This window comes from Telmatherina bonti (genome assembly GCF_933228915.1).
Source record: "Telmatherina bonti genome assembly, chromosome: 24".
Lineage (NCBI taxonomy): Eukaryota > Metazoa > Chordata > Actinopteri > Atheriniformes > Telmatherinidae > Telmatherina > Telmatherina bonti.
The window spans coordinates 16146251-16159707 of record NC_136633.1 but is presented as its reverse complement, the minus strand read 5'-3'; the positions used below and the strand labels follow the sequence as shown (position 1 = coordinate 16159707).

The window sequence follows — 13457 nt, the reverse complement described above, 5'->3', positions numbered from 1 at the left end:
CATGTGTGCCTGTGTATGGCCTTGCTGTAAGTGTGAGTGTGTTGTGCATGCAGTGATTCCCTTCCCCTGCCCCAGCTGTCTCCTTAGCTTTAACAATAGGCCTGGTAACAAAGACGTGGCCTTCAGCCTCTATCATGTGATACTAGTGGTCTGGAGCCTCTCAGTCAGATGACCCAGGCTATTGTCCTCTATGGGTGACACACATAAGCACATACAGAAGGAAGCACTGAGCGCACACACAAATCCAAGGAAGCACAGCACGTGTGTGAGCAGGAACGTGTAAAGTACAGCAGGCTGAGATGCAGAGACACACAGAATGAAGACACCCACACTGATGAGATAGTGAGAAACACAGACGCAATCTCAGGACGCAGACCCTTCCTCTTAGTCACATGCAGTGTGAACAAAGAGAAACTTGATTGTCAGCGTCCTGGTGACAGTGAGATCAGTGACTGATTGACAAAAGAGGAGCTGAAAAGGAAACATATTGCCGATGTCCTGGAGGAACCTTCCAGTCTTCACTTCTGCCTTTCGTTTCACACTAAATTCATAGATAATATTAAGACAGGCATGAGAAGCATCCATCTTCCTCAAACAGCTGATTATTTAACACACGGTGTTTGTGCTGCCAAAGACAACTGTCAAGGTGGCAGATCTTTCCAGCGCTGCATGTCCTGCTTCATGTTGGAATGGCTGCTATCTGCCTGCTGTAAATATGGGTGACTGTGTCAAAGAGCAGCCTACCAGAAGGCTACTATCTTGTGTTATTTATGTGCAGTATGTATGGTGCAGCAGGAAAACAGAGGAGCAGAACTGAATTCCCTGGCTGTCCAGGCGGATGACATACAGTAAAGCGGCTTGTGGTTCACTGTTGAAACGGTTGTCATGCTAATATTAAACAAGCTGAGGACAGCTATAGACAGTTGGCAACATGAGACCGAGCATGGCAAGTGTTGACAGGGAAAAAGAGCACACCTTCACGTGTTTAGCTACTAAAATCTGCAGTTTGACATCGGATCAAATTGATGGTTCAGACTTGTAGTCATTTAGGACACGGTGCCTTCAATGTTTCTGTTTACCTACAGGATGGAGGAGACACCTCTAAATGTCCACATAACACTTTATAAACCTAAAATACCCCACGAAATGGGTTTAAACTGAAGGATGCAGAAAAAATATCCTCGAGAACCAATAAGTTAAGTTTTTCTCCCTTTCATGCATGAATTCATAAAAAACAATGAAACATTTTTTAAATACAGTATTTTACCTCTACAGACATATGCAATCATACTTTTTTTGTTAATTGGTGATATTTAGAATTTATCATGATTTGATTTATTTTAATGTTTTTTAATGTTTTTTTTTTAAGTTGATAAAATAACATACGTAATTATAAATTATATTATATATATTTTAAAATTCATAATTATATTATGGAAATCTATAAAATATAGCTGTATCATTTTATTTTCCCATTTATTGCAAAGACAAACTTTTTGTAAAAATAATGTCATTACATTATGTTTAATTATACATTTCTTTATTCTCCAGTGAGTGGAAACATATTGGATGACTCATTAACATCCACTGAAGTGGCTTATTTACAAAAATACCATCCTCTTTCATGAATATGCAAGAAAAAAGCTTGTGTCCACTATATAGCCACGATGCATGAAAGGGATAAAAAGTACACTTACTTTCTTTATGCAGTTACATCTGGAGAAGTAGTTTAAAACTCATTCAGTCAATGTCAAGGTAAAAGTATTTCAATATTTATCCCCATGTGTGTAATTGTAACAAAGCCCCAAATCTTGCTGCTTATGAGAAGTTAGGAAATGGTGGAAGGAAAGCTTCAACAACCACAGGTGAAACATCCTAACGGGTGCTGATCCACCTGGTGTCATGTTGATGCTGCTCTGCATGAAGCGACAGCATATGGAGACGTAGTTGTACCCAACCTTTACTCTATGCATCTACAACGGTATGCGTTTTGTCATGACGGTGCTGGCAGGAGACATGAAGTCTCTGTTTTCAGAAAGAGGAAGCAAACATGAATACATGGCTGGCACAGAGTTAAACACAGGTTCTAGCAATCAGAGTTGTAAAGGGTTTTTTTTTCTTTATTCAGTTGAAATGAAGTAAGAAATGAAAAGCTAGCAGTGCGGTATGGTATGTGAAATATTTTTCACTGTTAGCGTAAATTTGGAGAATTTAGGGATATTTAGGAATCTTAATATAATATAGAGGCCTAAACACAGCCGTCACAATAACAAAAACCTGTGAAGGACAAAACATTGTGGTTTCCTTTTATTATCTGATGTAAAGTGTCAATATAAAGATGAAAACAAATAACTCATCTCTGGCAAGTGTATTTTTATGCTAGTGTAGTTTGACTAAAGCCAGGTCTGACAGCTAGTGATAGAAGGAAGAAGGAAAAAGGAAACAGATGCTTGTGTGTTGGTACAAAAATTCTACGTCCATTTTACTCCCTCACTCACATTTGCAAAACCTGCAGAAGTAGCGGCACAAAAATCCGTCCGTTCTTATCTCTCAGTCACTGAGAAATACAGACCAGCAGCAGAGCAGCCCTCAAGGTCACACAGCAAATGAGTGGGAATGTATCAAAAGAAATAAAAATTTAAGGGTGTTTTATGTGAAATTAAGAGGAGTTACACCAAAAAAGGCAAAAAAAGGTTTCAAAGAGAAAATTATATAAAAGCATATTAATATAAAAACACTACAAATAACTTCCAAAGCAAATCTGAGTGAACAGCAAGAGCATAGTTAGCAGAAACCTGCTAACAATCTGAATGTTTGTGCACCTTGAGAATTAAGTATATGGTGTTTGCATAGCAGTTTCTTAAGAGGCTTGTGTTTGTGTGTGTGCTTACCCTGCAAGACGGAGAAGAAAAGAGTCAGGACGCTGACAACAACATGAAAGGGAAACAGCAGAGGTGTCCAACAGTCTCTTAGTGACAGATCCAAGAGGAAAAAGCAGGAATTGTTTTGCATGTTGGGAGGAAGATGAGTGGCTGGAATGGTTTTGGGTGTAAAATTTAAAGGGAAAAGCCCAACTCACGGACAGTATGGACGTTATTCAGTCTCTGAAGTTTGTGTGATTTTAATTAAAGAAAAAAAAACCCATCAGATTCAGTGAAGAAAAAGGTCTAAAAAGTGAAATATCTCTATAGGCAAAGACCTTCATCTCTCCAGAGAATGCGGACTGAAAGAGATGGTAAACAAAGTGATGGCAGTGTGTGGATTCAGACTCATTTATGCCCGTTGAGGGTTTCTTTTGTACACAACTGTCTCAGAAAAAAAAAATCCCTATGATAACTAAAAAAGAAGTGTACATAAAGAAAGAGACTGCAGTGATGCTGTCAGTATAACAGTAAGCACTTTGAGGCTACTTTAACACTTTGAATGTGTTCATAAATTATGTTCATAAAGACATAACCTACTTTGAGGGCTCTTCTTTATCCTTAAATTATTTTTAGTGTAACCCTGCCCTTCGTTGTGTGTGGCCTGTTTTGTTAAAAAAAAAAAACAACAACAAAAAAACCCACTAAACTTGGGAACTAGATGTGTATACTTCCAGGTCCGAATCTCTGCAGGTGGGCTTTGCTCTAGAAACTGTGTTCATGCCAACAAAACACTTACTTCTGCTACACAAAGGATCAACTTCTCCTGTTGCTTGTAATTCAAATGTAGAAGATTAAATAGTAAAATTAATAATCATTTTAAAAAAGTGTGAAATATGGAAACTTCTTTTTTCTTCGTATAAGTCTCCTGTGATGTACTAAAGTAGTCCTGTAATAAAGATTTTCCCTTATTTTGCATCAGACTGCTTTTAAAATAGACCCCAAGTATTGTATACAGTATTTATAACTGATGTCCTGAATAAATAGAAGGAAAAAGATCCAGCAAAGACCTGACATAGGAACTGATAATTGCATCTGGACCTTCAGACCTGTGCACTCACGTCTCATCAGGAACTATCTCTGTGGAAGAGAGGTTGCTATGATGTAATTCCTAAGGAACTGGGCTGTAAATTGGGAGGACAGGTCTGATGGAGTGATGAATCCTCTCTTGTTAGGAAAGCAGTGTGGGATTATTTTGACAGGAAACTAAACAAAAAGCAGCCAACATCCAAAAAAAAAGGAGCTTTGACCAGCCTGGAGAACTATTCCTAAAGAAATTACAAGAAAATTTAGTCTAAGAGGGTCCAAAATGTATTTAACTATAAAGTCTCTCATGCTAAATGCTCGTTTTTAAAGCTTATTAGTAATGTACAATATTTCTACCTTATACATTCATTTCAACATATTGCTGCACATGTGTCTTTTTTCCTGGTGGTGTCTAAAGAATTAAGGGGTTCAAGACTTGTACACATTATTATAGGCAAAAAAGTAATGAAAATATCCACCGTTTAAATGCATTATAATATTTGTCATCGTGCCCAGTTAATGTTGCTTTGTGTTTCTCTTTAAGAGATAAAGGCTCCTTTCAGTGAGACAGCGATGCGGATGACAAAAGCAAGAAAAAGAGATACAGTAAATGAAAATTCCTTGCCATATAGTGAAATATGATTGAGGACAAGCAGTAGAAGCATCAGCTATAGTAAAAGTGGTTAAAAGGGCTTTAATGCAGGTGACATTTCCAGAAGACAATTTCCATTAGTCCACTAAAAACTTTGCACTTTAAATATCTTTAAGTGAGTGTGATGACTTTGCGTGTGACATGGGGGGGGGGGGGGGGGGGGGGGCAGTCTTATGGCTTCTTATAATACAAAATTTCTAAGAAAAGATCATGATGATGATGAAGGGAGTGAGTGGACGAGAGGAGGGAAAAACAGGAGGGAGGACATCCCAGTTGGCCTCTTTGTTAGGCAGCGATTTAGAGATTTACAGTCGGCTGTCCTTCTCTTTGTGTGCGTGTGTGTGCATGTGTGTGTGTGAAGAGGGAGTAATTGAGCTTCCCTTCATCCAATATTTACCCACCAAACTGAGCAATCATGCGAATTGTGTTTACTGGAAACAAAGTGTCTGCTCGCTTTTATCTTTCTTTTTCTTTCCCACTTTTTGCCTTCCTCCCTCGTTCCGTCTCTCCTGGCAACAAGATCCATCTCCAACAAGATCCTGGCCAGGAGTTAATCACACTCGCACAGAAAACAGGCCCATCTGTATTGATGATGGCCTAATTTAGATGGTTTTATTGGACTGATTTACAATGGCCAGACAAAATCTGAGCATCTGGAAGTAAGTGTGCATCTGAATGTGTTAGCTCAGTTGAAATGACACTTAACCGGACCCACATTATCCTCCCTGCTTTACTTCAGCCTTCCTGCTTGTGTTTTCCCTACCTCTGGGCCAGTCAGCGGTGTCCTCTTTGCAGTCTTGCTTCAGCACTTTGAGTCGTCTCATTGCTGCAGTGATGACACACGTCACCCTGAAACATTTTGAAAACACACTAATCATCATCCTGAACAAGGCAGTGACACAAAGACACCAACCGGGACAACTCTAGGTCAAGGTCTTTCAGTCTGTTTTTGTCCAGCTGTGCAAGTTTTTATTTCGCAGCTCTGTGCAGATTCAGATAATCAATCACAAGTACGAGACTGATGAAAACTTGCTCAATGGAAATATGTAAAGAAATATATATTAAGCTAGATTTAACACTAGGTCAGAGTAGGTCAAACATCTAAAGATTATTCATGTCGGTGAAAACATACATTTTTAAGAAGGAAAAAATGAAAGAGAGGTTTTGTCTTGTTTTAAGATTTGAGCAACAAAAAGATGAGGGGTTTTTGCCAGAAGGGAGAGGATGTCTCAAAGGCACATTCATCTTCAAGATCAAGCTCGGGTTTCAACTTTTATTTGTCCCAGTGGGCAGTTTCACAGCAACCATTAACCAGGATCTTGACTTTGGGGCTTTCTCTGTGTGCTGCAGCCTTTTAAAGATTACAGGAATATGTCTTAGGCACCGGCTGAGGTCTAATGATTTTCTTTTTTTTACTCCTTTTTTAGAAACAGTAAATATTCTCTTCATTAAAGCTGTGACCATTCCTCCTATTTCCAATGATAAAATAGTGGTTATATTAACAAGCCAGAAGATGTCCTTCTGTTTGCCAGGTTAGCCAGACCTGTGCAAGAACTGCAGACGGCAGATGCTAAATTAAGTAATTAAAGCAATTTATTTGCTAAATGAATAGGAGACTGTATGAAGGCCTCCATGGTTATGCTGATGCAAAGAAACCACTGCTAAGGGGATAGTCATAAAAGAGGACTGCCAGACAGGTGTATTACTTTACTTTTGTCCATATTAAGATTTTCTGTTTCATCTTGAAGTTTTCACGTGGAATTAAACAGGTGACACACACTGTGAAACACGGAGGTGTGATGGTGCAGCTACAACGAAGGTAAAGAATTCAGAAACCAAAACACCAACTCACAGGACTCCGTGATCTCCAGCACCAACAATTCAATCTTTCCTTAGTGGGACCATTACGCATTTTCTGGTCACATCAGTCAAAAAATGCATCATAAAGCAGAAAGAACATATTAATCCCCACCATCAATCACTCCAACCTTTCTTTTTTTTTTTGCAGCTTTATCGTCGTTTTCAGCTGCATATTTTGCTTCAGTTAAGTTTTCTCACTGGAACACAAGCTACATATACTTGTCACACGTAATGCCATATTGTTGCTGTCAACAGAGCCGTTGCATGGACTGTGCATGCCACGGCACAGGGCCACTAGGGGGCCTCACACTGGCAACAACACTGCTTATTCCCATTTTTAATTCACACATTAGTATTCTACTATGCAAGTTTGTTGGTAATTTGTTAGTTGCAGTGCAATAAAAATGTAGAGTTATAAAGTTATAATGAAAATCACTCCCGCCCCTATTCTTTCTTTTTTTTTTTTTTTTTTAAAGTTGTAAAAAGTCACAGCTGATACTGAGTAAGCTGATTTTTTTACTTGATAAAAACATATTGCAGTGGACTTATGCATGCAATAAAACCTCTAGGGCTGGATCTACGAAAGGTTTGTGTGTACTAAGACATGTGCAAACTAATTTCACATACAAACAAATATGTTCAAACTGGTTAACTAACAGTGCACAACATGTTTCACCTGCTACCTATTTACACAACGTTTCTAGATAATAAATATAGTAATAAATCATCCATGTGTTTTGGCCCTATGCACAAAATTCTAGATTGCACATGCAAATTGAGATTTTAATAGATCTGACCTTAACTGTGCCTGTGTGACTGTTAAACATGCACAATTGCATATCTATGTCAAATAGCTGGGCCTTTCACCCTTCATGCGACAGTCCTGGCTGTCACCAGAGGAAAAACAGCAGTCAAAAAATTTTATCATGAAAAGGAAAAAAAAAAAAAAACATCGCCAGACCAACCAAACCAAGCAGCAACCTCCGGCAGTAAAAAGTGAAGCCTATGTTAAAGTGCAAAAAATTGCAGTTCCAACCTAATCCACTAGGGCAGGGGTCGGCAACCCAAAATGTTGAAAGAGCCATATTGGACCAAAAAAACAAAAAACAAATATGTCCGGAGCCGCAAAAAAATAAAAGCCTTATATAAGCCTTATCATGAAGGCAACACATGCTTTATGTATCTATATTAGCTATATTAGCCTACTATCAAAATGACTAAGTTGGCTACAAATACATAATGGGCCTTAATGATAAAATGTTTATTTTCCCTGCAGTGCATCCTGTAGAGAATGACGCACCACGTGATTACTCTGTTGTACGATGCCGTCTCATGTTTAACTTCATTACTACATTAATGAGTTATGTTTCGTTGCTTTGATGAAATTAAAAAATGCAATATAGAAATCCGATTTTTTTTATGTCATTTTTATTTTGAGGATTCGAAAAACAAAATGGAATGTGCATAACGCGCCCCTTATCAACAAACAGAGCGCAATAAGACGCTGCCTGCATTTATAAAAAAAAAAAAAACAACCAATAAATAAAATTAATACAGTTTGATTTCTGTGCAAATGCCAAAGAAGTCAGTGCAAGGGTAAAATGCAGCAGCATCCTCTTCTCTTTTGACACGCAACCAGCGCAGCTATCCTCCAACCTGAGCACCAAAACCCGATTATATTACCAAGTGTCATTCCAAATATATACTGACAAAAATCAGAAATCATTTTATAAAAACATCCACTTTGTTAATATGTGTCTATGAAGGATGATGTTCTTACCTGTTTAATGTGACTTCTGTTTTCGGACATTACTGGTCAGCTTCTCAACATCGGGCATGTAAGATGTAACTTGTGCTGAATTAATGTCCTTAATTTGTTGATTGGTGATGTTGCCGGCCATTTTAATGGCCCTTTCCTTCACTGTCTTAGCGGAGAGGGGCATGTCTTTGATTTTCTGGATAATCTCGGTTTTGTTTTTGAAGTCTGGAAATACGTGTTCCAATATGCTGATGACTGAGTCCTTCATGTAGTCACCATCTCTGAACGGTTTTCTACGCTTTATTATCTCCAGCTGCAACAAAACTTGCAGCAGTAGTGGAGTTTGAAGATGCAATCCACTTAAATCTACTTTTGCGCTTCTCTAATTTCTCCAGAAGTAATGCAATTGCACTTTTTGTGTCACTCCCAACTGGGTACTGGCTGCAAATGTAGCATCTTTCCCTGGAAATGTCTTTCCACATTACTCTCTTTATTTGACAACTTCTTGCTACAGAGAAAACATTTAGGCAATCCTTCCGCATTGGCAATAAATGCAAATGATTCGGTCCAAGAAACGTTGAATCCTCTGTTCTCCTCGATTATTTTTCTCTTTTTCCCTTTGGGATCCATGGCGCATCACACAGCCGCTGTGTGTTGTGGTGGCACCTGCCTCCTCCCGCCCTGCTGATTGGCTGTGTGTGTCGCAGGCTATGACGCAAATCTTCCTTGACAGAAATGTTGACATTTAATATTTATTCTACACATTTTTACAGCATTGGAAAACGTTAAGAATGTTTGTGTCATGTTTGTCCTCCTACAGATCCAGATCAAAACAAAAATATAGATCTTTTTCCATTTTTTTTAAAAACATTTTTGAAAAAGCTCCAGGGAGCCACTAGGGCAGCGCTAAAGAGCCGCGGGTTGCCGACCCCTGCACTAGGGCCCCCAAAACAGAGCAAATCCCCAAAGACTCCCATGTTAAAAAGACCAACTTCACAGCAAAAAATAACATGTTTACAGCCTAGTACAAAAATCCATTTTTGGTTTGATAGGTCAGGTTTACCTTCATGACAACTGTGGGGGGAGTGAATTTTTTTTCTAACTCACCCATTTAAAAGTAATTCAATCTCAAAGTTAAGCATATTTAGGGGCGTGTCTTTTTGATTGACAGGTATCCTATATCCGCTTTAAGTGAGAAGAACCTAGAATAACCACAGTTTTTAGCTGACGTAACTTAGCTTTCGCCCACGTACCTTTGTTAGCTGGTTAGCTCCTGTTATCTCCGGGTTAGCTCTTAGCTATAGGCAGCTTGGAGTTCGCTCGATCCATCCCCACGCTTACGGCCCCCCTCTCAGCTCTATCACTTTTCCCATATTTATATTTTCCGGGCGAGACAACAAGCACGACCCTGCAAAGATAGCAACAGTAGGAACCGCCCACCGAGCTTCAATTCAGCTCTTCAGAAACTTATGGGTCTTTCTGTATACAGTATATGAACCTAACTAGGACAAAAAAGCGCAACTTACCAGTTAAAAAAACAAAAAATTAAATACATAAAATGTTCTTGTTTTTCCAGAGGATTGACACCCAAAATGCAATGGAGAATAATTGAGTTACAAGTGTGTAGCGCACCACAAACTAATGCCATACATAAAAATTAGTGCACAGAGGCCGTCTGAATACAAGCACAGTGCATCTAACAGCCAGGAGATGATAAAGCAGGATACTGCTTTATCCTCTCCCGGCACCAAAAAGTTACAGCTCATTATAGTCTTTTTTTTTGTTTTGTTTTTTTAACCAGCAGACAATGGTTGCTATACAAAAAAATAATCTTTTAACTTCTTAACGCTGAAATGGAAAATTTCTGTCTTTGTGATACATGGGCTTGAGAATTTATATGTGCTAGGAACCATATGTGAGACTCATCTAAACAGCAAACATACTTGTTGTAAGCTGAACGGCAGGTCATTTAATAAATATTCACATAGAACTTTTAATGGGTTCTATGTTTCTAACACTTCAGTGTGAAAAAAGATTTTGATTACTTTGTTAAATGCCAAATCAACCACTTTGTCTATTATCCTTCTGATTTAGTGTGTAACAATAAATGGGGTTTATAATTACCACAATGCACCACTTCATGTATGTCACAGGTGTCAAACTCCAGTCTTTGAGGGCTGGTATCCTGCAGGGTTTTTTTTTTTTGTCCTTGCTTCAACACACCTGACCAAAATTAATAAATAGGTTGACAAGAAGCTGTTGGATCCATATGATTTGGATCAGGTGTGATGCTGCAGGGAAACATCAAAAACCTGCCAGATACCAGAATGACTGAAACACACCAGCAGCGTCTGCCCCTAAATGAACAAGTGGAGAGTCCATACTTGGCCACAGAAAATGCCATCACTGTAAAAACCTCCTGTAAGAAACTTATTTTTAAGTAGTTGTGTAGAAGTGTGTAGAAAGTTTAATCCTGCTTTAGTGTGTTTGTACAGTAGCGTTGAAACTAAGACAATGACAGAGGGTCTCATTGAAATAACAGTTGTCTCAGGGGGCCTGCTAAAAAGAGAGAAAGGATAGACAGACTATATGAGAGTCCAGGGAATCATTTAAGTTGTGTGTGCAAGTCTGTGTGTGACTGCATGTGTATATGTGTGCACGGAGCGATTCATTCGTTCTGGTGGCAGCTAACCTTGCCACGTCCTGCCACGCATGAAGGGGTTACACCCAGACGGCCCTCGCTGTCCTCTACATGTGTGTGAGTTTGTTTGGGTGTAAAGGCAGATGTATTTAGACGGGAGGAGTCAGCAGTGTGTGTCTGCACATCTGCATGCAAGAAAAAGAGCCAAAGAAGAACAAAAAAAAAAAAAAAAAAAAATGCGACAGGGAGGAGGAAGAGGGGGAGTCAGAGTCGGGTTGTTTGGTGTCTTTGGATGATCTTGCCCCCGGGAGAAAGGGCAAAAAAAAGAATGAAAAATGTATGCATGTATGTGTGTGCCATTGTTCTGCTGTCAAAAACACACACACACATCATTAAAACCCACACACACTTCACTTATAAACACACAAATCCTTGTGAAGGAATGGAGTATATTTTTGCTTGCATCAGTAAAGACAATCAGATCCTTGCAAACCCCTCATTCTTGCACACGTCAATGCAGAGTCTGACAGCTCACCGACAGCTGTTCACCTGCCGTTGTCACTGACTAAATAAGTCATCTGTCTTCATGTGACATTGTGTGTGCGTCAGAAACTGTCACACCAAACACACAATCAGGCAGGGCCTCTGAAGAAATAGGAAGTATCTTTAAGGGAAGTTCTGAAGAAGAACTTGGTAACAGGAATAGTAATGTAGGGACACCTGAAACACACCCACGGTTAATTCCTAATCACTTTCGGTCACACAGTTTTCTAAAGAAAAAAATACTTCGACATTTGACCTTGTTACGTGGTTTTACATTAACATGATTCCGTTCTGTGTTGGCTCTCTTGTTGGGACCTTTTTGACACAGTGCTGTCTTTAGCCACCAAAGTGTAAGTAGTACAATCCAGGTTTTACTGATAAAGAAATTAAATCCGTCAGTAAGGTTATCATTTTTAATTGCATTTACATTCAGCTGATTCCTTTGGAGGACATTTAGTTTTAAAATCCAAAAGAAAGGGGGAAAAAAAAAATTATACACACACGCACATTATATATATATATATATATATATATATATATATAAATTTTTCCCTCTAGTAAAGTTTTACTTCATGATTATCAGCAGTATCTGTAGTATCTGTATCTGTAGTATTCAGTGTCAACTTTTCTAAATGTGGGGCTGAATTTGCCCAGTCACAACTGTTTCATACACATGTACTGAAGTTTTGGGCAGAAAATTTTTCTTGGGTTTCGGATGGGAAAAGCCGTCGTGCCACGACAGCCCAGTCCCTCTTACATTGTGGTAACACCTTGGGCAAGCCCCAGCCTTATTTACGTGCAGCTGTACCACCTTGCAGACAATAAAGAATATGAAGATGTTATTTACAAAGTTTCCGTGCAGTTGACAGATGAAAAAGCCTCTTACATCGTTGACAGCATTTGTGTTGGACTTGACTCATGTTTGGAAAGCCATCTCAGCACAGTGAAAGCTGATATAACAGCAGATGTCCGTGCTTTTGGAATTAGATATGACAGTCGGAAATTGCTGCAACGTTTGGCATTTTGAGCTGCAGTCTATAAGATGCTACAATGCCAAATATTATTTTAAACAGAAAATTAATGAAGATTTAAAAGAGTATATGAGTTTAACTCAAAAAAGGGAGGGCGTTTCCACTTTCACATTTCTTCTCTTTGTCCATTCCCCTTTTCTCTTTCAGGTTCCCGAACGATTTCTTGAGGTGGCCCAGGTAACTCTTCGAGAGTTCTTCAATGCCATAGTGGCTGGAAAGGATGCAGACCCGTCATGGAAGAAGGCCATCTACAAAGTGATTTGCAAACTGGACAGTGAGGTTCCTGAGGTGTTCAAATCCCCCAACTGTCTCCAAGAGCTCCTTCATGACTGACTAGGACGTGTGAGGAAACAAAGCAAGAATGACAAACCTCCAAGGACCATGAGAAGACTGTGAGAAAATGCCTCCAAAGGTGCAGATGTAGACTAGATTGAGGTCTGAGATGAAATGCGTTTGAAGGCGTTTAACCTTGATAACATGATGCAGAGTTTTGAAGTGGTTCTGTTTGGAAGATGCTGGAGAGGTTTCCATCTCTTGAAGTCAACACTGCCCTCAAGATGTTTTATAATGAAAAGATATTCCTCTTGAATGAAACAAAGGGCTCAGACTCAGTCTGACACGCTCAAGTTCATTCATTATGTTGAGACTTTTATGAATGAAAAGCAAAACATTGAGAAATGAAACCTCTTTGCACTTACAGAAAAGCTCCTCCTTGCCGACAAACCCTGTCGTTTCTTTCTCCTAAAGCATCCTGACTTTTTTTTCATCTTTCTTAAGAGGAAGAAAGGGGCAAGGAGGACAATTCTTCAGCCTGTGACTTAAGGTCAGGAGTGAACTAACAAAACAGAAGATTATATATATATATATATATATATATATATATATATATATATATATATATATATATGTACACATATATACATATTAAAAAAAAATCTTTTTATTGTGGATGTTTTTAAGTTACATGGACGTTTTTGGGGGAGAAAAAAAGTGATGTTTCTGTATTTTTTTCTTCTTTGTATAA

At 38.8% G+C, this 13457-nt stretch overlaps 1 protein-coding gene across 1 annotated transcript in view; it reads left to right on the top strand.

Moving 5' to 3' along the window:
• LOC306773774 (prospero homeobox protein 1-like) overlaps positions 1 to 12766 on the top strand; it is a gene marked incomplete at both ends in the record, with an annotated part of 38573 nt that extends 25807 nt beyond the window's left edge. Inside the window, one exon of the mRNA XM_079263676.1 lies at positions 12581 to 12766. Coding sequence (XP_079119802.1) covers positions 12581 to 12766 — 186 coding nt within the window. The remainder of the gene's footprint in view (positions 1 to 12580) is intronic.
• Between the last annotated feature and the right edge of the window lie 691 nt (positions 12767 to 13457).